The sequence below is a fragment of the Salvelinus alpinus genome, chromosome 27 (assembly GCF_045679555.1).
Source record: "Salvelinus alpinus chromosome 27, SLU_Salpinus.1, whole genome shotgun sequence".
Taxonomy (NCBI): Eukaryota; Metazoa; Chordata; class Actinopteri; order Salmoniformes; family Salmonidae; genus Salvelinus; species Salvelinus alpinus.
Genome location: NC_092112.1, coordinates 38,324,864 through 38,349,927, shown reverse-complemented (window position 1 = coordinate 38,349,927; position 25,064 = coordinate 38,324,864). Strand labels below are relative to the sequence as shown.

The 25,064-nt window shown below is 44.4% G+C and overlaps 1 protein-coding gene and 1 long non-coding RNA gene across 2 annotated transcripts; one reads left to right on the top strand and one right to left on the bottom strand.

The window, feature by feature from the left end:
* Positions 1–27: 27 nt before the first annotated feature.
* Positions 28–25,064, bottom strand: LOC139555835 (uncharacterized). The gene is made up of 3 exons (XR_011671029.1): positions 24,983–25,064; positions 413–601; positions 28–193 (listed from the first exon to the last, which is right to left on the bottom strand). It is a non-coding gene; the product is annotated as an uncharacterized lncRNA (long non-coding RNA).
* On the top strand, positions 9,417–13,961 carry LOC139556523 (zinc finger protein 770-like). Its single transcript, XM_071370579.1, is given in 3 exon segments — positions 9,417–9,551; positions 10,040–10,168; positions 10,171–13,961. Coding segments are annotated over 2 exon segments (3,264 nt in total). The 5' UTR covers positions 9,417–9,551; positions 10,040–10,137; the 3' UTR covers positions 13,404–13,961.

Sequence of the window (25,064 nt, the reverse complement as noted above, 5' to 3'; positions counted from 1 at the left end):
TAGGGTCCAATATGTTTATTAGCAATCCAAAAGGTGTAGGCAAGAGAATGGTCGTGGACAGGCAAAAGGTCAAAACCAGTTCAGAGTTCCAGAGGTACAGAATGGCAGGCAGGCTCAAGGTCAGGGCAGGCAGAATGGTCAGGCAGATGAGAATGGAGTCCAGAAAAACAGGAAAAGGTCAAAACTGGGAGGACTAGTAAAAGAGAATAGAAAATCAGGAGCATGGGAAAAACACGCTGGTTGATTTGAACATACAAGACGAACTGGCACAGAGAGACAGGAAACACAGGGATAAATACACCAGGGAAAATAAGTGACACCTGGAGGGGGTGGAGACAATCACAAGGGCAGGTGAAACAGATCAGGGCGGGACAGTAACCCCACTCTAGGGACGTCCTACCTGGGCACATACCTGGCTGACCAGGGTGTCGGCGGTGAAAATCGCCGATGAGGGCCGGTTCCAGGATGTCTTTAGTCAGAACCCAGCATCTCTCCTCCGGGCCATAGCCCTCCCAGTCAACCTGCCCCGTGGTCAAACCCTCAGGAGGCGTCTCACCGTATACGTTGGCTAGCCAACGATGACACGGGGGGAGGGACGGCCCTATAAGCAGAAGACAGAGGACAGTGAGACAAGGGTTTAATCCTGGAAACATGAAACATAAGGTGAACACAGAGGGTACGGGGCAACAGCAGACGGACAGCAGTGGGACTAATGACTCTAGAGATGGGGAAAGGACCAATGAAACAGGGGGAAAGTTTTCGGCATTCTACCCGGAGTGGTAGGTCCCGAGTAGACAGCCATAACCTCTGCCCGACCCGATAGCGAGGAGCCAGAGTTCGGGTGGCGGACCGCTTGTCGACGATACCTTTTCCAGGTACGCCGACAGCGGCGGACGAACATCTGGACTGAAGGTACGTTGATCTCAACTTCTTGCTCTGGGAAGAGCGGGGGCTGATATCCCGTGGAGCATTCAAAGGGGATAGTCCAATAGCCAAGCAAGGGAGAGTGTTCCTGGCATATTCCACCCAGACCAGTTGCTGACTCCAGGTGGTGGGGTTACTGGCAACCAGACACCGGAGTGCCGTCTCCATATCTTGATTGGCTCACTTCGACTGGCCATTAGATTGGGGATGAAACCCAGAGGACAGGCTGGTTGACGACCCAATAAGAGTGCAGAACGCCTTCCAGAATTGGGACGAGAACTGAGGACCCCGGTCCGATACAACGTCAACCGGGAGTCCATGGATACGGAAGACGTGCTGCAGCATAAGCTGGGTCATCTCCTTGGCTGAAGGTAACTTAGGAAGAGGGATGAAATGGGCGGCCTTGGAGAATCTGTCTACCACCGTCAGAATGATGGTGTTGCCATCTGACAGAGGAAGCCCAGTGACGAAATCCAGAGAAATATGGGACCAAGGGCGAGGAGGGACAGGAAGTGGCTGTAGGAGGCCAGATGGAGCTTGCCACGGATTCTTGCTTTGCGCGCATAGCATGCATGCGACGACGAAGGCCGAGACATCAGGAACCATGGTAGGCCACCAGAGGCGTTGATGGAGGAAAGCGATATTCTCCAGCCTGTGCCCAGGGTCCCTTGCCGTCCATAATCTCCTCCCTGGTCCAGGAGTCCTGCGATCGCTGCTGCTGCTGCTGCCCGTTACCACGCTGCTTGGTCCTTTGGTGGTGGGTGATTCTGTCATGAACGTCGTCCTCCTCATCATCTGAGGAGTAGTAAGAAGGATCGGAGGACCAAAATGTAGCGTGATGATTATCCATTTTAATTAGAAAACTTGAAAACAAAGAACAAAACAATAAACGGACAAACGAACGAAAACGCAACAGTCCCGTATGGTGACATACACAAAGACACAGAAACAGGAACAATCACCCACAACCCACAATACAAAACAGGCTACCTAAATATGGTTCCCAATCAGAGACAACGACTAACAGCTGCCTCTGATTGAGAACCATATCAGGCCAAACACATAGAAATAGACAAACTAGACATACAACATAGAATGCCCACTCAGATCACACCCTGACCAAACAAAACATAGAATATTACAAAGCAAACTATGGTCAGGGCGTGACAGTCTGCTTTAATGTTTTTGGATTTGATAGGGAAGCTGAGAGATCAAATATACTGTTTAGGTTTTCTAATGCAATGTTTACACCTTCACTATTACAGTGAAACATTTTGTCCAGGAAATTGTCTAGAAGGGATTGAATTTGTTGTTGCCTAATTGTTTTTTGGTAGATATCCACATTCCTCTCCTTCCATCTAAAGCATTTCTTAATATTATGCAGCTCCTTTGGCTTCGATGCCTCATGATTGAGCAAAGATCTGTTCAAGTAGAGTGTTATTTTGCTATGATCATTTAGAGGTGTCAGTGGACTGACTGTGAACGCTCTCTGAGACTCTGGGTTGAGGTCAGTGATAAAGTAGTCTACAGTACAGTCGTGGTCAAAAGTTTTGAGAATAACACAAATATACATTTTCACAAAGTCTGCTGCCTCAGTGTCTTTAGATATTTTTGGAAGATGTTACTATGGAATACTGAAGTATAATTACAAGCATTTCATAAGTGTCAAAGGCTTTTATTGACAATTACATGAAGTTGATGCAAAGAGTCAATATTTGCAGTGTTGACCATTCTTTTTCAAGACCTCTGCAATCTGCCCTGGCATGCTGTCAATTAACTTCCGGGCCACATCCTGACTGATGGCAGCCCATTCTTGCATAATCAATGCTTGGAGTTTGTCATAATTTGTGGGTTTCTGTTTGTCCACCCGCCTCTTGAGGATTGACCACAAGTTCTCAATGGGATTAACGTCTGGGGAGTTTCCTGGCCATGGACCCAAAATATCGATGTTTTGTTCCCCGAGCCACTTAGTTATCACTTTCGCCTTATGGCAAGGTGCTCCATCATGCTGGAAAAGGCATTGTTCGTCACCAAACTGTTCCTGGATGGTTTTTTCCGGATGCCCCAAACAATCGGAAAGGGGATTCATCAGAGAAAATGACTTTACCCCAGTCCTCAGCAGTCCAATCCCTGTACCTTTTGCAGAATATCAGTCTGTCCCTGATGTTTTTCCTGGAGAGAAGTGGCTTCTTTGCTGCCCTTCTTGACACCAGGCCATCCTCCAAAAGTCTTTGCATCACTGTGCGTGCAGATGCACTCACACCTGCCTGCTGCCATTCCTGAGCAAGCTCTGTACTGCTGGTGCCCCGATCCCGCAGCTGAATCAACTTTAGGAGACAGTCCTGACGCTTGCTGGACTTTCTTGGGCACCCTGAAGCCTTCTTCACAACAGTTGAACCGCTCTCCTTGAAGTTCTTGATGATCCGATAAATGGTTGAGTTAGGTGCAATCTTACTGGCAGCAATATCCTTTCCTGTGAAGCCCTTTTTGTGCAAAGCATTGATGACAGCACGTGTTTCCTTGCAGGTAACCATGGTTGACAGAGGAAGAACAATGATTCCAAGCACCACCCTCCTTTTGAAGCTTCCAGTCTGTTATTCGAACTCAATCAGCATGACAGAGTGATCTCCAGCATTGTCCTCGTCAACACTCACACCTGTGTTAACGAGAGAATCACTGACATGATGTCAGCTGGTCCTTTTGTGGCAGGGCTGAAATGTAGTGGAATTTTTTGGGGGGGGATTCAGTTCATTTGCATGGCAAAGAGGGACTTTGCAATTAATTGCAATTTATCTGATCACTCTTCATAACATTCTGGAGTATATGCAAATTGCCATCATACAAACTGAGGCAGCAGACTTTGTGAAAATTATAATTTGTGTCATTCTCAAAACTTTTGGCCATGACTGTACTACTGCCAAGAGATGAGCTATATGTGTACTTACCATAGGAGTCCCCTCGAAGCATACCATTGACTATGTACATACCCAGCGTCCGACAGAGCTGCAGGAGTTGTGACCCGTTTTTGTTGGTAATGTTGTCGTGGTTGTGTTTAGGGGGCATATGGGGGAGGGAATGTTGTCACCTCCAGATAGGTGTTTGTCCCCCTGTGTGCTGAGGGTGTCAGGTTATTGTTCAGTTCTGGCATTTACTGTAGGTCGCCACAGACTAGTACATGTCCCTGGGCCTAAAAATTGTTGATCTCCCCCTCTAGGATGGAGAAGCTGTCATCATTAAAGTATGGGGATTCTATTGGGGGGGATATAGGTAGCATACCAGAGGACATTTTTCTCTGTTGAGATCATTTTCTTATTATTTTCTAGCCAGATGTAAAATGTTACTGTTTTGACTAATTTAATAATAGAGTGGGTTAGGTCTGCTCTATATCAAATTAGCATACCCCCTGAGTCTCTTCCCTGTTTCACACCTGGTAGTTTGGTGGATTGGACTACCAGCTCTCTGTAACCTAGAGGGCAACCAGTGGGTCCGTCTCCTTTATACCACGTTTCTTGTAGGATGAGAATGTCTGAATTTCCAATTTCTTTGATGAAGTCTGGGTTCCTGCTCTTTAGGCTAAAGGCAGATGTCCTCAGACCTTGTATATTCCAGGATGAGATAGTTATCTATTCCACTTGCTTTGGCATTGTAAACATATGTTTCCCATGACAATAAAGCCCCTTAAATTGAAATGTTATATAAGAGGTGTGCCATGAGAGCGTGAGAAGAGGGTCAAATGCGTGTCTCACGGCCAATGCGTGAGAGTTGGCAGCTCTGTTTTGTTGCAAAAATTATACATAAAACTGCCTTCCCGTGCCGCTCTTTTAACAGTTTATAAATTCAGTTTAGATTGTTCTCTGTCCATTCAGCTCCACTCTTGAGTGGCGTTTCATTAAAACATGCATCCAATCCCCTTGATCCTGTTCATATTTAGACCAATTATATGCTTCAATGTGCCGTGGTTCACAGTGCTATGGCCAGGGTTGCCATGTCCGTAATTTCACAAAAATGTGGCTAGTTTGAAAATGATATCGCGGGTGAAAATGTATTGGTTATGGGGTTTTGGGCTATTTCTAATTTACACCGCGGCCACTGTAGAATGTCTCTTAATTATATATATTTCACTGTGACGTGCTGTTGTCTGTAAGGCAGTGAGGTCGGCTGTTACCTGAGTGAGTGAGAGGTGGGGAGGGCCGGAGGGGTGTGTTTTGAGAAAGCGCTACAGCTATTGTCTGAGTCACGTGAGCAAGAGGAGCGCATGCAGCACATGCGCACGTCATGGCAACTTGTGGAATATCCGGAGAAATTTCAGAGAGCCACGTCAAATAACATAAATACTCATCATAAACTTTGATGAAAGATACATGTTTTACATAGAATTAAAGATACACTTGTTCTTAATGCAACCGCTGTGTCAGATTTCAAAAAGCTTTACGGCAAAAGCACAATATTCAATAATCTGAGAACAGCGTTCAGCCACAAAAGGAAGCCATACAGTTACCCGCCAAATTGTGCATTCAACAAAACTCATAAATAGCATTATAAATCTTCACTTACCTTTGCTGATCTTTGTCGGAATGCACTCCCAGGACTCCCACTTCTACACGAAATGTTAGTTTTGTTCGGTAATGTCCATCATTTATGTCCAAATAGCTATTTTTGTTAGTGTGTTTGGTAAACAAATCCAAAGTCAGGAAGCGCGTTCACTAAAAGCAGACGAAAAGTCAAAAAGTTCCATAACAGTCAGTAGAAACATGTCAAATTATGTATTGAATCAATCTTTAGGATGTTTTTAACATATATCTTCAATAACGTTCCAACCGGAGAATTCCATTGACTTAAGATGTGCGATGGAACAGAGCTCCCTCTCATGTGAACGCGCATGGTCAGAGCATGGTCAGCTCATGGCAGACCTGACTCATTCCTGTCTCCTTCGGCACCACTTCACAGTAGAAGCATCAGACAAGGTTCTACAGACTGTTGACATCTAGTGGAAGCCGTAGGAAGTGCAAACTGATCCATATCCCACTGTGTATTCGATAGGCGATGAGCTGAAAATCGACCAACCTCAGATTTCCCACTTCCTGTTTGGATTTCTTCTCAGGTTTTTGCCTGCCATATGAGTTCTGTTATACTCACAGACATCATTCAAACAGTTTTATAAACTTCAAAGTGTTTTCTATCCAATATTAATAATAATATGCATATATTAGCAACTGGGACTGAGGAGCAGGCAGTTTACTTTCATCCAAGCTACTCAATACTGCCCCTGCAGCCATAAGAAGTTAAAGTGGAAGTTATCAAAGCTCTATCGCAATTGCCTATCAGTTATTAGAACGCATTAGATTGACGGTAAAAGTAGTCAGATTTGGCTATATATTTATATATTTAAGTGATAATTCCCGAGAAGCCGGTGTTTGGAGGATATATTGGCATGGGTGTTGTTAGGCCCGAGACGAAGTCGTGTTTAAATAAACACTGGCTTTTGACAAGCATATTCAGTTAATATACATATGATTGATCTTTAATTCAGTGATTGAAATTATGACCCCATCCTTAGTAGCCTATTCCAGCAGGCTATTGGGAAACACAAGCACTTACCTCAAAATCGCCTCGCTATTCATGTTGAATACATTAGTCTGTACATTTCAACTAAGCAACTTGCTATATCGTTCAGTTTACATCTTGCTTACATCTTGTCTAGGCTACTGTAGACTATCTGAAATGAGATGTAGGCCTATCAGGGGCTATAAACTACCTGCCTTTATCTAAATAAAAACATGGCAAAATTGAATTACAATCATAAACCCAGATTTTAGTCTGTACCTGTTGAAATGATAAGTCAATCATGCATATGGGCCATTTTTAACGGTTTGTAGTCTTAACATCTGGCACAATTGCCAGAAAACAGCCTAACATTTGTTTTTTTTAAGTTCGTCCATGTGTTTCTTGCTCAGAGATTTCGAGATCCTCTGTCCAACTTTCATCACTCAAACTCTCTTGTCGGATTTATCTATTGTTATGCACATGCGCAAAATTGATTTATTTACAATTATTAACCTGGTTTAAACCCTGAATGCTGATTGGCTGAAAGCCTTGGTATATCAGACCATATACCATGAGTATGACAAAAAATATATTTTTTACTGTGGTAATTATACTGAACAAAAATATAAACACAACATGCAACAATTTCAACGATTTTACTGAGTTACAGTTCATATAAGGAAATCAGTCAATTTAAATGAATTCATTAGGCCCTAATATATGGATTTCACATGACTGGGCAGGGGCGCAGCCATGGGTGGGTCTGGGAGGGCATAGGCCCACCCACTCGGGAGCCAGGCCCAACAAATCAGAATTAGTTTTTCCCCACAAAAGGGCTTTACTACAAACAGAAATATTCCTCAGTTTCATTAGCTGTCCGGGTGGCTGGTCTCAGACGATCCTGCAGGTGAAGAAGCCCGATCCGAAGTTCTTGGGCTGGCGTGGTTACATGTGGTCTGCGGATGAGAGGCCGGTTGGACGTACTGCAAAATTCTCCAAAACGACGTTGGAGGCCGCTTATGGTAGAGAAATTGCACACTCCTTCAAAACTTGAGTTATCTGCGGCATTGTGTTGTGTGACAAAACTGCACATTTTAGAGTGGCCTTTCATTGTCTTCAGCACAAGGTGCACCTGTGTAATGATCATACTGTTTAATCAGCTTCTTGATATGCCACATCTGTCAGGTGGATATGGATTAATGCTCACTAACAGGGATGTAAATACATTTGTACACAAAGTTTGAGAGAAATAAGCTTTTTCTGCACATGGACAATTTCTGGGATCTTTCAGTGTATTTGAAGAGGTTGAAGCACTTCTGACACAATTTTATGATCTTAGTCTGATACTGTATGACAGTACTGCACAGCAGAGCATGAGCAAATGATTCAGCTTCAACATTTTTGTGATCAATTTAGTGATACCCGAGCCCTGTCCATACACAGGACCAACAATTTACATGTTGCGCTCAGTATATGTTGGTAACCAGCTTATGATAGCAATAATAGCATAATAGCAATATTAGCACCCTGGAGTTTGTGGTATATGGCCAATATACCACTGCTAACGGCTATATCCAAGCACTCTGCATTACCTCAAGAATAAAAACACCCCTTTGCTGTGGTGTATTGGCCAATTACCATACACCCGTGTGCCTTATTGCTCAATCATAGTAGTCAAACGAGTTAAATCAACATCCATTGATGGAAAATGACCTGGCGAGTTTAATAAGGGCAAATTGTCTTTGCTCTTGCGACATATTGAAATTCCTTTATTATGTCATGTCCTAGCTCGCAGTAATAATTAATTTGAGGAAAACCGAATTTAGCTTCTAACGTCATTGCAAGTTACTACGATATTCCTTCTTAATTGGCTTGATAAAGTTACGGAAAAAGGGTATATTGTATAATTTGTGTTACGTTTTTTTTGTTTATTGCCTAATTAGTATGCCTTTTGTGCGGGTTTTGAGTGGTCAATGGAAATGCTCTTGACCTGGCAACCCTGGCTGTCGCAAAACAGGACACCGATAGAGATTCTGCTCGTGAAGTTAAATTGCGGGCGAAATTTCAAAACGATTTGGAGCACAGTTGAAAATGTTACGCGCTGACTATACAATGGACTAATTAGAAAAATAAAAGCAGTACTTTTCAATGAATTAAATATAAGAGGTGTGCAGTGAGAGCGTGAGAAGAGGGTGAAATGTGTGTGTCTCACGGCCAATGCGTGAGAGTTGGCAGCTCTGACCCATTGTCACTGTGAATTTTCAGGAGTAAATCAGATTAGGCTACTGAATATTTTATTGTGCTGCCTCTGTAACAGTATAACTTTAGTACGTCCCCTCGCCCCGACCTCGGGCGCGAACCAGGGACCCTCTGCACACATCAACAACTGACACCCACGAAGCGTCGTTACCCATCGCTCCACAAAAGCCGCGGCCCTTGCAGAGCAAGGGGAAACCCTGCTTAAGTCTCAGAGCAAGTGACGTAACTGATTGAAATGCTAGTAGCGCGTACCCGCTAACTAGCTAGCCATTTCACATCCGTTACACCTCAACAGAAAAAACTCGACTTCGGGACAGCCGCTATCTGTCTTTCTGAGTTAAAACTGTCCTTTATGAGAGATGTGATCGAGAGTGTTTAAAGCCTTCCTGTTAGGTTGTTTTTCTTTTGTTTATATTGTATTCGATTATATTTTATTATATTATATAAAATAGTTGTTAATTTCATCGAATAAAATATTGTGTTACTTTTGTCATTTGTAAAATAAAAATGTCTACCATCAAATCGAACCCATAGCCTACCACAATTATTGCATACAATCGGATTAATCAGATAATCTGATCACATTTAAATGTTCAAAGAATTGCATTCTGCAGTAGCTAAAACGACCAGGAACAAATAATGGCGAAGACGTTTCCGCCCGTGCACTAATCATGGACGGTAGTTAAAGGCTTGTTTTGGGGAAGGTGGAAGTGTTAGCTCATATAGCAAGCTAATTCTTTGTTTAGTAAAAATAATAATGGTATTTATTACTTAATTATTAGTTCGTGAGACGTGATTTAGCAATTTATAAAGGTTGCCATATGGTGAGTTGGCAGAAATGAGTCGAATCAATGAATTGTGTTTCATACATGTTTTAGTAGCTAGCTTAGCTAACGTTAGCTGTTTCAAAAGCAGCCAACCTCCCATGTTGGGATTCACTAAGAGCAGGTTCTGACTAGAGGGAGTACAGCTACGACCGGAAATTACTTTTCCGTAGCAGGTTAGTATAATTTACTCAGCAGGTTAGGATAATTAACGTGGCAGGTTAGGAGACTTAGGTTAACGTTAGGAAAAGGCTTGTGTTAGCTAAAATGTTCTCCTAACCTGCAACTAAAAGTCACTTCCGGTCGTAGCTGTATCGAAGTGGGATGTTTTTAGGGAATCTCGTCTCACATGGCTAGCGAAAGTTTAAAATTGTATTCTGTTCGATATAATTTATTGCATATAAGGTAGCCCGTGTTGGCAATTTAGTTTACAAATACTATAATATTTTACAATATTTGTAAATGACTAAATGATTTGTTCACTACAGATGTTGTCCTCCCATATTGGCAGCTGGGCTGTGCCACAGAGGAACTAGAATGATGACATCCTAAGAGTGGAAATAATACTATATTGTTAGTGGACACAATGCTAGCCAGGCACCATGGAACACAGGAGGCCTTATGGAGAAGACGCCACAAAGCAAGAATTATCAGTGTGTCACATGCTTGAAATGCTTTCCTGCTCCATCCAAACTACAGAGACACATCCTTTCGCATACAGGACAAAGACCATTTGTGTGTCACCTCTGTGAAAAGGCATTTAGGCAACTAGCACACCTGAAACTCCATATTAACACACACCTTTATCCAAAACATATTGAACGGAAGAGCAATGTAAAGTCTAGCTTGCATCCAAGTGGATATGAAAATGCCCCTCCTATAAAGATAAATAACTCAAATGCATGTTTGCAGACAGGCTCCTTGGACACATTTGGTGCAGAGGGCACATTGGAGGTGGGCATCAGTCCAACTGCACCTGTCGACAGAGTTGAGGAGAAATCTCTCTGTTCCTCTCACTGCACCGCTGAACTCAATCCCCTACACTCCGCGGTCGAGAGGTTTGAGAAGCAGCACACAAAAGACGAGCCAATGACGAACCACGATGACTGGAGTGAACCTGAGAAACAGACACTGCATGAGGATAGATCCTCCAGAGATGAAACAGTGGCCAAACAAACAAAAATAATTGAGAATTCAAACTCTCATAAATGCCCTGAGTGCTTTAAGTGCTTCAGCGCCCCGTCCAAATTAAAGAGGCACTGCCTGATTCACACAGGCCAGAAACCATTTCAGTGCTACCTATGCCGGCGTGTTTTTAGGCAGCTGGCCCATCTAAAGGTACACTACAGCATTCACCCTGGGGTCACCAAGTCGCGGAACTCACTACCACGGCAAAGTCTCAAATCTATTTCCCAACCCCAGCGGTCAAAAACCTGGCCAAGGAACTATCCATGTAACATGTGTGGAAGGAGATTTAAACAGAAGAGACATTTGATAGTCCACCAACAAACTCATAACGTTTCAGAGACTGCTGTGCACCCTCGTAAGTTAAATAAATTAAGTAAGGCCTACCTTCCCCCTCAAACTAATTGTGCTTCCAAAGTATATTTCCTAAACTCTGAAAGTTCTATAACGTACAACATAGAGCTGAATGGTAAGAGACAACTAGATGTAGTTGAAGGTTTATGCAACTTATCAGAAATATTGCATGACGGTGCAAAACATGCATCACAAGATCACATTGATCTCACTCGCTCCTCAGACAACAGAAACAAGTCGCCTGTGTCTAATCGCACAGACCACACACATACAAGCACACGTAAGGTAAGGGAAAATCAGTGCATGATATGCCTGAAGAAGTTTGACTATCCCTCCAAACTCTCCCGACATCTATTGGTCCACATGGGCATTAAGCCTTTCGGATGCACCGTCTGTAGTAAGTCCTTCAGACAGCTCTGCCATCTACAGACTCACATGAAGGCCCACTACATAAAAAGTGACAATGTTTCGAAAAGAGTAGAAGATACCCCCGACCAACCAGGGGATATTATATTAAAGAACAAGCCTGTTTCTGCAGTGAAGAGAAATCAAAGTGAACATTTAGACCAAGTTTCTCAACCTCGGGAAGCCAGCAGAGGCCTCAATGAAGTTGATTGTTTCCTCAGCCAGGATGTTTTACCTGTCAGACCTACCTTCAGTCATTGCTCCACTGACAGTCTCTCCAACTATGGTGCTCAACAACCTGCATGGAACCCCAGTGAGAAGCTGCTACCTGGATTGGACACTGACACAGACAGGAAGTCTTCAGCAGAGCCAGTATCTCTCAGACAAGAACATAAGACAGACTACAAGAAGACCAGTGATGTATTTGACAGCACACCGACACACCATTCACTAATAGGCAAATCTAAACTAAGGAGTTGCATCTTACAAAAGAAACCCGCAATCCATGGCAGAGGGCGCTATTGTTGCCCGGTTTGTTCAAAGCGCTTTGACGCTCCATCCAAGCTACAGCGGCATTCCCTGGTTCACACAGGACAAAGGTCCTATCAGTGCACCACTTGTCCGAAAACGTTTAGACAAAAAGCTCATCTGAAGGTGCACCAGTCTGTTCATGAACAAGGGAAAGAGGCTAAACCCTCTTTTAGTCATAATGAAGACAGGCAGACCAAGTCTTTATCAAGACTGAAAAGGACCCCATGTTCAAATAGAAAGGACGTAGTCTTCCGTAATAGAAGTGAAAATACTTTATTGAGTGGCAGTGATCTCTCTGCTGTCCCTCTAGCTCAGTTCAACTGCCCCCCAACAAACGATGTCGACAGCCAAACACTGCTTTCTGTTGCACCTAGGAAATCAGGGGTGTACCAGTGCATGGCCTGTCTGAAGAAGTTTGACTATCCTTCTAAACTCTCCCGACATCTATTAGTCCACATGGGCATCAAGCCTTTCAGATGTACCGTCTGTAGTAAGTCCTTCAGACAACTCTGCCATCTACAGTCTCACGCGAAGGTCCACTATAATAAGGCCACACTGCATGGGGATGAACAACAGAGGAACATCAACTTGGCTCAACTGGACAATATTCCCCTAGAGGATGGGACTGTTTCAGAGGGACACATCTTTGCAGCAGGTCTTCATCAAGATGAACCAGGCCCAAGTCAAAGTTTTGGAAATTACGAACTAAATAGTAATTACAGACAAAATGGTCATGGTGGTGAATCATACAATCACTTCAGTTTAACAGAAAGCGCAAACCAATCAACAGAAATCAACAGAAAGCATGAACCAACCCCAACCCCTGAACAGCCAGAAGACGTGAAAAGCATGAAGTCCGAGAATAACTGGAATATTGCTGAGGAGAAACATGTGGAAAAGTTTCCCTCGCATGAATATTATGGGCAGCAAAACCACCCCCAGCTTCCTAACTGGTTATTAAGCCCTTATCCATATCACCAAGAAACTAACCAACACGTTCCTTATCTGGAGGATAGACCTAATTCACAATATGGTGCTAAAGAGGAGGACGGGTTAGAGGGTGGCCTTAGGTCAGAGTTTAATGTTCCATATAAGTCAGAACCTCCCAACGACCTTCACGTCTGCGCAGGCTGTAGTCAGTGTTTTACCACCAAGAGGAAACTGAATCATCACAGGTGTTCTCCGAGACATTTAGAGAAAGAGAGACAGGCGAGCTCGTATCAGTGCGCCATCTGCTTCAAAAGCTTCGAGGCTCCCTCGAAATTGAAAAGACACTATGTTATCCACACAGGCCAGAGGCCATTTCAGTGTACAGTGTGTGGAAAGGCTTTCACCCAGGCGGGCCATTTGAAGACACACCTGCAAATCCACAGGTAAAAGACTTGGGACCGTCATCTACTGTTTAAGGACTAATAACAGATCTCCACACACTCATATGTTACTTTGACTACTTGCTTTGACATGCTCCTCTACTCTCCAACATCAGCTTTTTGGATTGCAGAATATGTCCATCCTGATGAAAAAGTCAATATTTTTTATGTTTCTTTTTGTGCCTTCTATTATAGATGGCGTTATATGGTTTACTGAGTTTGTACTAATGTAATTATGTGTGGTGTATTAGTTGATGCTAACAATCTGCCTATCGTATCGCATACTGGTATTCACAGTGGCTTCAGAAAGTATTCATAACCCTTGGCTTATTACAAACTTTGTTGATACAGCCTGAATTCAACATTGATTAAATATATAATTTTTTTCTGAACCCGTGTGAGTCAGGCCGTAACACAACTAAATGTGGGAAAAAGTCAAGGGGTGTGAATACTTTCTGAAGGCACTGTATTTGTAAATAACTTATTAATATGTAAGTACAACAGCAGTCAGTTCTTCTGTTTCACACACGTGAAGTATACACTAATAAAAATGTCTTCAATGCAATACTCTGGCTGGCCATATCATTATGTTGCTATTTGGTTATAGCTGGAAAATATTTAATTTGGCACTGAGGCTAGGCATTGTTTATTCTCAGATGACAGGATCGATGCCATCTGATAACACTTACTCAGCGGGTCATTTCATTATGGTTTCGCAGTACCACTTCTTCACACAAGATGGCATCATGTCTCTGTTTTGGTTAGTTGAGATGCACTTTGAGGAGGAGAAGCGTCTGATTAACTTGTAATGTGGAGACGTGTCAGTGTGAAATAAACTAGTTTCAACATGGTACATGAAATACTGAGTTAGGTTTTAACGTGAATTATTGCTGTTTTTTGATCACTTGTAGGATTATCAGTTAGAATGCCATTTTCTGTTTGACGTTGTCGATTAAACATCTTACTTATTTATAAATGTGTACTCATTGGAAGGTTTTGAACTGTCTTTAAACCTGATGTAAAGGTTACCTTTAACTGGGTGTCCATGTTGTGACAAGATAAAAACGCTTTTTGACCTGTTAGGGATTTGTGGAGTATGGATTAAAGGGATTATTTTTCTCTTAAAACCATTCAAGATTCAAGCGGTTTCTTTAAGAATTTCACAAGATTTTATGTTATGTGAAGTATATACAGTATTATATTGTATGCAGTTCTACTGTATATGCTAATGAATAATAGCAGTTTTGTCCAAGCTTGTTGGAGCAGTTCATTGGTGTAGATACATCCATATTGCTTGTGGGTGAGTTGTTTGCACTCCCTGCCATCACACTATGGGGATGTGGGAAGGGATTGGGAGAGGGGTTAATGTAGGTCATTATGGGTATCTAAATAAAAATCTCCCTAAATGAAACATTTTGGTCTTTACTGAGGCACCCGAAAGTAAAATTCCAATTAAAGTAATGGAGGTCAGATATTTGTGGAGGTCCCTGTCCACGTCAAAATATCTCAAAATACCTCAATATAGGCGCAATTGACCAACGGCAAAAAAACACAGAGGATGAACCATGGACTTTACCCTCACACAATTGTTTTTTTGTTTCTGAAACACACAGTTGTACATTAAATGCATCTTCCTACTACTCAGAATGTCATCAGAGTCCTCAGAACCTCGTTTTAGAGGTCATGTTGTGATTACAGCGCTGTGGAATAATCTCTGACATGCCTCTGGTGTATGGCGACATGGGATCTAATCCTAGCAGTAATAGCCCCTCTTGGATTAGATAGCCTTATAGTAGACCGAGAGCATCAACCCTATGGAGAGACCTGTTAGGATTGGATAGATAATCGTGATTTATATCACTTTTACAGTGCTATTCATTACATAAAGAACCTAAAAGCGCTGTAAATCAACAACAACAAAAAAGCTATACATTTTTTAAATTTTATTCATTATGCTAATCATCAAGAGTAGATGGACGGTCAAGAGACTGTTCACGGTGGATCTTTATGGAGAGAAAGGGTTTACTAAGTGGAGAGCAGTAAGGATAGATTTACACTGACTGTACAAAACATTAAGAGCATGTGCTCTTAGGTCAGCAGGTAGCCTAGTGGTTAGAGTGTTGGGCCAGTAACCAGAAGGTTGCTGGATCGAATCTCCGAGCTGATAAGGTCAAAATCTGTCTTTCTGAGCAAGGCAATTAACCCACTGTTCCCTGGGTGCCAAAGACATAGACGTCGATTAAGGCAGCTCCCCGAACCTCTCTGATTCAGAGGGGTTGGGTTAAATGCGGAAGACACATTTCAGTGTGTCTAAAACTAACTAGGTATCCCTCTTTCCGTGACAGACTGACCAGGTAAATCCAAGTGAAAGCTATGATCCCTTGTTAATGTCACTTGTTCAATTGACTTCAATTGAATCCAAGATGGCGTAGCAGTCGGACGTGTGTTGTCTTGTCTTGTCCCGTGTAAATAGTCTTCGTATTTTTCGTATATATTTTAATTTCACTTTCCATCTAGGAACTGAATATACATTCCTACATTCCGCCTCACCCAATGTGGTACGGACCTGCTATTTTTTATACTTTAGAACCGTAACCCCAATCAGAAGCTAGCCAGATAACTAGCTACTAGCTAGTAGTCAGTTAGCCACTGCTGCGGTCTTCACCCTCAACTCGGACACAGCCAGCTTCAATACCGGGCCAATACCTGCCAGTCTGCAAGCGCGATATCAACCCAGAGCATATAGGACTGCTTTTTCTCTACCACATCACCGGATTCCTGACGCAAGCTCTGGACAATTACACCGTATCATCACAGCTAGCTAGCTGCAACCGAGTGGCTACTACTGGCTAACACCTCTGTCCCGAAGCAAGCACCAGTTAGCCTTGAGCTAGCCTCGAGCTAGGCCCATCTGCCGGCTAGCCGAAGAGGTCTACCAGCGAATTCTTGGGCTACAATACCTCTTTTGCCAATTGGACTGGACCTTTTTTTGCCGACACAGAGCCCTGCCAATCCATCACAACTGGTCTAAATCAGCTACAAGCTAATTTAGCCATTTTTAGCCATTTTCTTTTTTGCCGCTGCTAGTAGCTTTTACCTTCCGCACAGACACCAGCCCTGTTATTAGCCTGGATATTACTCACCAATTTACCAGCATCGGACTGTCTCTCGACAACAACGCCGGATTCCTGCCGTAATCCCTGAGCCACTACTTCTGATCCTCACAGCTAGCTTGCAGCTAGCGCAGCTAGCGCCACTGCCACGAAGCTAGCACCAGTTAGCAAACACAATTCTACAATTCACAACCTCTCTTTCGCCATCCGGCTTGGATTCTCTGTCGACACGACCACGTCTGAGCAGACCCCCTCCGTCTGAGCAGACCACCCCCCGGGCTACTAACTTTAAACGCCGCGTGCTAGCTTAGTGGAGGCCTCCCTGCTCCATCTACGGCTGCCCCCTGGACACTATGATCACTTGGCTACATAGCTGATGCATGCTTGACTGTCCATTAATTCACGGTACTCCATTCTGTTTATTTGTGTTTTATCTGTCGGCTCTGTGCTTTAACTCAGGATCTGTGTGTAGTTAATCCGACCCTCTCTGCCTAGTCGTCGCCATTTTTACCTGTTGTTGCTGTGTTAGACTAGCACCCTGTTATTGCTGCTGTTATCTTACCTGTTGTTTTAGCTAGCTCTCCCAATCAAGACCTGCAATCACTTTATGCCTTATTGTATGTCTCTCTCAAATATCAATATGCCTTGCATACTGTTGTTCAGGCTAGTTATCATTATCATTGTTTTGGTTTGCAATGGACCCTGTAGTTCCACTCTCCGTACCTCTGATACCTCCTTTGTCCCACCCCCCACACATGCGGTGACCTCACCCATTGAGACCAGCATGTCCAGAGATACAACCTCTCTTATCATCACCCAGTGCCTGGGCTTGCCTCCGCTGTACCCGCGTCCCACCATACCCCTGTCTGCACATCATGCCCAGAATCTATTCTACCACGCCCATAAATCTGCTCCTTTTATTCTTTGTCCCCAACGCTCTAGGCGACCAGTTTTGATAGCCTTTAGCCGCACCCTCATCCTACTACTCCTCTGTTCCTCGGGTGATGTGGAGGTAAACCCAGGCCCTGCATGTCCCCAGACACCCTCATTTGTTGACTTCTGTGATCGAAAAAGCCTTGGCCTCATGCATGTCAACATCAGAAGCCTCCTCCCTAAGTTTGCCTTACTCACCGCTTTAGCACACTCTGCCAACCCTGATGTCCTTGCCGTGTCCGAATCCTGGCTTAGGAAGGCCACCAAAAATTCTGAGATTTCCATACCCAACTATAACACTTTCCGTCAAGATAGAACTGCCAAAGGGGGAGGAGTTGCAATCTACTGCAGAGATAGCCTGCAAAGTTCTGTCATACTTTCCAGGTCTATGCCCAAACAGTTCGAACTTCTAATTTTAAAAATTAATCTCTCCAGAAATAAGTCTCTCACTGTTGCCGCCTGCTAACGACCCCCCTCAGCTCCCAGCTGTGCCCTGGACACCATCTGTGAATTGATCGCTCCCCATCTAGCTTCAGAGTTTGTTGTGTTAGGTGACCTAAACTGGGATATGCTTAACACCCCGGCAGTCCTACAATCCAAGCTTGATGCCCTCAATCTCACACAAATCATCAAGGAACCCACCAGGTACAACCCTAAATCCGTAAACATGGGCACCCTAATAGACATTATCCTGACCAACCTGCCCTCCAAATACACCTCTGCTGTCTTCAATCAAGATCTCAGCGATCACTGCCTCATTGCCTGTATCCGCCACGGGTCCGCGGTCAAACGACCACCCCTCATCACTGTCAAACGCTCCCTAAAACACTTCTGCGAGCAGGCCTTTCTAATCGACCTGGCCCGGGTACCCTGGAAGGATATTGACCTCATCCCGTCAGTTGAGGATGCCTGGTCATTCTTTAAATGTTACTTCCTCACCATATTAGACAAGCATGCTCCGTTCAAAAAATGCAGAACCAAGAACAGATATAGCCCTTGGTTCACTCCAGACCTGACTGCCCTCGACCAGCACAAAAACATCCTGTGGCGAACTGCAATAGCATCGAAGAGCCCCCGCGATATGCAACTGTTCAGGGAAGTCAGGAACCAATACACGCAGTCAGTCAGGAAAGCAAAGGCCAGCTTTTTCAAGCAGAAATTTGCATCCTGTAGCTCTAACTCCAAAAAGTTCTGGGATACTGTAAAGTCCATGGAGAACAAGAGCACCTCCTCCCAGCTGCCCACTGCACTGAGGCTAGGTAACACGGTCACCACCGATAAATCCGTGATAATCGAAGACTTCAACAAGCATTTCTCAATGGCTGGCCATGCCTTCCTCCTGGCGACTCCAACCTTGGCCAACAGCCCCGCCCCCCCCGCTGCTACTCGCCCAAGCCTCCCCAGCTTCTCCTTTACCCAAATCCAGATAGCAGATGTTCTGAAAGAGCTGGAAAACCTGGACCCATACAAATCAGCTGGGCTTGACAATCTGGACCCCCTATTTCTGAAACTGTCCGCCGCCATTGTCGCACCCCCTATTACCAGCCTGTTCAACCTCTCCTTCGTATCATCTGAGATCCCCAAGGATTGGAAAGCTGCCGCGGTCATCCCCCTCTTCAAAGGGGGAGACACCCTGGACCCAAACTGTTACAGACCTATATCCATCCTGCCCTGCCTATCTAAGGTCTTCGAAAGCCAAGTCAACAAACAGATCACTGACCATCTCGAATCCCACCGTACCTTCTCCGCTGTGCAATCCGGTTTCCGAGCCGGTCACGGGTGCACCTCAGCCACGCTCAAGGTACTAAACGATATCATAACCGCCATCGATAAAAGACATTACTGTGCAGCCGTCTTCATCGACCTGGCCAAGGCTTTCGACTCTGTCAATCACCATATTCTTATCGGCAGACTCAGTAGCCTCGGTTTTTCTAATGACTGCCTTGCCTGGTTCACCAACTACTTTGCAGACAGAGTTCAGTGTGTCAAATCGGAGGGCATGTTGTCCGGTCCTCTGGCAGTCTCTATGGGGGTACCACAGGGTTCAATTCTCGGGCCGACTCTTTTCTCTGTATACATCAATGATGTTGCTCTTGCTGCGGGCGATTCCCTGATCCACCTCTACGCAGACGACACCATTCTATATACTTCCGGCCCTTCCTTGGACACTGTGCTATCTAACCTCCAAACGAGCTTCAATGCCATACAACACTCCTTCCGTGGCCTCCAACTGCTCTTAAACGCTAGTAAAACCAAATGCATGCTTTTCAACCGTTCGCTGCCTGCACCCGCACGCCCGACTAGCATCACCACCCTGGACGGTTCCGACCTAGAATATGTGGACATCTATAAGTACCTAGGTGTCTGGCTAGACTGCAAACTCTCCTTCCAGACTCATATCAAACATCTCCAATCCAAAATCAAATCAAGAATCGGCTTGCTATTCCGCAACAAAGCCTCCTTCACTCACGCCGCCAAACTTACCCTAGTAAAACTGACTATCCTACCGATCCTCGACTTCGGCGATGTCATCTACAAAATAGCTTCCAATACTCTACTCAGCAAACTGGATGCAGTTTATCACAGTGCCATTCGTTTTGTTACTAAAGCACCTTATACGACCCACCACTGCGACCTGTATGCCCTAGTCGGCTGGCCCTCGTCTACATGTTCGTCGTCAGACCCACTGGCTCCAGGTCATCTACAAGGCTATGCTAGGTAAAGTGCCGCCTTATCTCAGTTCACTGGTCACGATGGCTACACCCACCCGCAGCACGCGCTCCAGCAGGTGTATCTCACTGATCATCCCTAAAGCCAAAACCTCATTTGGACGCCTTTCCTTCCAGTTCTCTGCTGCCTGCGACTGGAACGAATTGCAAAAATCTCTGAAGTTGGAGACTTTTATCTCCCTCAACAACTTTAAAAATCTGCTATCCGAGCAGCTAACCGATCGCTGCAGCTGTACATAGTCCATCTGTAAACTACCCACCCAATTTACCTACCTCACCCCCCATACTGCTTTTATTTATTTACTTTTCTGCTCTTTTGCACACCAGTATCTCTTCTTGCACATGATCATCTGATGATTTATCACTCCAGTGTTAATCTGCTAAATTGTAATTATTCGATTTATTGCCTACCTCATGCCTTTTGCACACATTGTATATAGATTCTCTTTTTTTTCTACCATGTTATTGACTTGTTTATTGTTTACTCCATGTGTAACTCTGTGTTGTCTGTTCACACTGCTATGCTTTATCTTGGCCAGGTCGCAGTTGCAAATGAGAACTTGTTCTCAACTAGCCTACCTGGTTAAATAAAGGTGAAATAAAAAATAAAATAAAAATCAGTGGAGGGAACGGATTAAATAATCATTTTTGAGAAATGGATTAGGTATGTGTGCCATTCAGAGGGTGAATGGCAAAGACAAAAAATATTCTAAGTGCATTTGAAAAGGGTATGGTAGTAGGTGCCAGGCGCACCGGTTTGAGTGTGTCAAGAACTGCAACGCTGCTGGGTTTTTCAAATTCAACCGCTTCCCCATGTGTATCAAGAAAGGTCCACCACCCAAAGGACATCCATCCAATTACACAACTGTGGGAAATATTGGAGCCAACATGGACCAGCATCCCTGTGGAACGCTTTCGATACCTTGTAGAGTCTATGCCCCGATGAATTGAGGCTGTTCAGGTCGAAACGGGGTGCAACTCAATAGTAGGATGGTGTTCCTAATGTTTTGTGCACTCAGTATAGCTACGTAGTTCTAGATTGAGTTTGTGCATCTCTTTCACATACAGACCATGTACAGTCGGTCTACTGTTGTATTGATGACAAACAGTACATCCCATCTCATGCATCCCTCCATTTGGCTGTATGTCTGACACCTCAGTGCCCTAAAAGCCTTTTAAAGTCCTCCATGTTTACACAGTCACCAGTTCATGTCTGACAGAGGAGGGAGGGAGGAGTACCAACCAACCATCTCTCAGGTTCTCCCATCCTGTTCCTGTCAGCCATTAGTCTAGCAGCGCTGCATGAAGCTGCAAGACGGTTCTAAAATAACTTCAGGCAGATGGGAATGTGGGACTTATGTATTTATTATGAGCTGGGAAAATGTATCACTCTGACAGCATCGCGATAGGCTGGCAAGCGCTCTGTGGCAGAGCTCTGCTACCCAACCCGAGCCCAACGGGCCCCGACATTATGAATCGGGTTTGAATCAATAACTAGGGTACAGGCAGGGCTCGGGTATCACTATATTGATCACTATCATTTTGAAACAGCCTTTTGCTCGTGCTCTGCTGTGCAGTCAAACTATAGCTTAGTTTAAAGTGCCACTTCTACAGTTTTACCTGACACTGCATGCACACACTTAGTAACTCTAACCCCCTCTTTAAAATGACTGATTCACACTAGTTCTTTAAAGTGCCTCTCTGACACACACATGCATGCATACAGAGACACATACACACAGCAGAGACTATTTAAAAGTTCCTCTCAGCATAATTGTCACGGAGGCATGGTTCTTCTGTCTGCATATTTAATGTGCTGAGATTACAGAGAGGGCCGTGAGCACTAAGCTTCACATTGCTTCTTCGCGGGTTAACAAAAAAGGGATAAACCTTTAAGATTCAGCCACCCACAGAGGTTTTGACATCATCGGCGCTGTTTATACTCCAATGTCGTTTCAGACTTGCTGAGCAATGCACTTTGTCTGAGCCCACAGAGTATAGCCCTGCATGGGCATGAATTTTGCTACCAGCTCTCACAGTCTCACGTCAGAATTAGACATGAATCCATGTTTCTCAAATGTCAAATTTCGAAGTGTTTAAGGTTAAGTTCAGGCCATAACTCCAATTTCTTAATGTTAGGCATTAACTCCAAATGGTTATGGTAAGGGTTAAGGTTTGGATAGATTTAAGACAAAAATAAAAAATAAACTTTCTATCTATCAGGAATCAATGTAAGACCCAAGTGCAGACTGTGTGAAGGATCAATGTTTATTGTAACCACAGGGGGAGGCAAACGACAGGTCACAGCAGGCAGGGGTCGATAATCTAGAGCAGAGGCCAAGGTACAGGATGGCAGGCAGGCTCAGGGTCAGAGACAGGCAGTGGTCAGGCAGGCGGGTACAGGGTCAGGACAGGCAAAGGTCAAAAACCAGGAGGACGAGAAAAAGAGAGACTAGGGAAAACCAGGAGCTGAGACAAAACGCTGGTAGGCTTGAACAAACAAGACGAATTAGCAACAGACAGACAGAAAACACAGGTATAAATACACAGGGGATAATTGTGAAGATGGGCGACACCTGGAGAGGGGTGGAGACAAGCACAAGGACAGGTGAAACAGATCAGGGCGTGACACTATCGCTGGATTCGAACTTGCAACCGCTGTACACTTCTGGCTCGACGTGATGGTTCGTCGGAGGGCATAGCAGGATTTCTTATAAGTGTCTGGGTTTGTGTCCCGCTCCAAACCTGAAGCTCCCTGTCCCCAGCAGGAAAGACCAGGAAAAAGTGTTGGCTTAAGGTACAATTTCCTATTCCTTCCAAGGTCATATTTAGATTTAGAGTTACTGACATGAATAGAAGCATATACAGGCAATCAATCAATACAATTAACTTTACATTAAAGATACCCAGACTAAAACACCAAAAAGCAAACAATGCAGATATAGAAGCACAGTGGCTAGGAAAAACTCCCTAGAAAGGCAGAAACCTAGGAAGAAACCTAAAGAGGAGCCAGGCTCCAAGGGGTGGCCAGTCCTCTTCTGGCTGTGCTGGTGGAAATTATAAAAGAGTACAGCCATTTCGGCTAGATCATTCTTCAAGATGTTTAAATGATCATAGATGACCAGCAGGGTCAAATAATAATTACAGTGGTTATAGAGTGTGCAATACTTCAGCACCTCAGGAGTAAACGCCTGTTGACTTTCCATAGCCAAGCATTTAGAGGTTGATACAGCAGGTCCGGTAGAGAGAGAGAGGGTAAAACAGCAGGTCCGGTAGAGAGAGAGAGAGGGGGGGGGGGGGGGGGTAAAACAGCAGGTCCGGGACAAGGTAGCACGTCCAGTGAGGTCAGGGTTCCGTAACTGCAGAGACTGGATCAGCAGCACGACCAGGTGGACTGGGGACAGGGGTTGATCTGGCCAGGTATTCCTGAGGCATGGTCCTAGGGCTCAGGTCCTGCATCCTTTATTCAACGTGAGTGTAGACTAATCCCAGAGGTTTTGTAACTTCGCATGATTAAACCTACCTGTCAATCCAGATCTGAATTTTTTATATCGTTTTTACTGTACGCTGTTGATAGTAATTGTTACCAAAGCTAATCACTGAATGTCCTACTACAAGGTTGACACACTTCTGAGTCACAATAACACAGAGACACGCACACACACTACAGATTGCAAGTGCAAATACAATGAGCAACTGGAAAAATGAAGTCTGCGTGGTTGCCCAATACACACACACACACACACACACACACACACACACACACACACACACACACACACACACACACACACACACACACACACACACACACACACACACACACACACACACACACACACACACACACACACACACAATTTAGGTTAGTGAGTAGTCAAGGCTTTGTCATTAAAATAATATTGTGTCTATCTTTCATATCTATCAACCAGGCACGGCGGGTAACAGGTAACCGTGCCACCACCGAGCTGTTCCAGGCCTGAAGTGGCACGCTGGAACTTCCAGAGGCTTGTGGACCTGAAGCAGTGTGATGTGGTCCAGGTAATTATCACACAAGCGTATATACACAAACACACACACACACTCACTCAATCACTTCAATTGTGCCTCTCTCCTGTAGATCTGATACCCCTATCAACTCAACCACAGCCCTCACAGCTGCTGTCGTCTGCCTCCTGCACCTGCTACACTGACCACGACAGGTGATACAGGTAATTATCACACACATGTATACTCTCCCTCCTTTGAGGCTCTATTCAATCAGGTCTGCTTTAGTCGACGTCTGCATAACGGTTGTTTTGGCGGTGTCAGAGGTGGGTCTGTGTTAGAGCTGTTCACATGCGGCTCCTGGCATTATACCTTAAGCGGACATTGCCATTAGCTGCACGGAGTCGCATTAACGGAAATCCCATGCAGCCTTGTTTAAAAGTTGAAACACTGGAATGTGAGATGTAATCTACACCTTGATTATAATGATAGAAACCCTCATTATTTAGGTGAATGATCTTTCAATTTGAGCGTCATTATTTGTATATAGCCTACACTTTCTCATACTTAACTTCTAACGGGAGTGGGGCGAATGTGGCTTCATGACAATGATCAAGAGCAGCTGTTGACCGATTTGACAGCTCCTCTGCTGTGGTATTTCATGTACCGGCGGCACCAGTTCCTGCTACACTGACCCGTGAGAGAAGGAACTTTTAAGGATTCCCAGATGGATAGAGGCAATTCAGAATTATATTACATACACAAGCACTCACTCACACCAACAGACGTGCACACACAAACATGTTGTTGAGCTGTCTACTTACTGTGACTTTGTGCATCTCTCTTTCAGATCTGCCATGCTCTCCACCACTGCCCCTGACAGCCTCACCCAGAAGTGCATGCCTG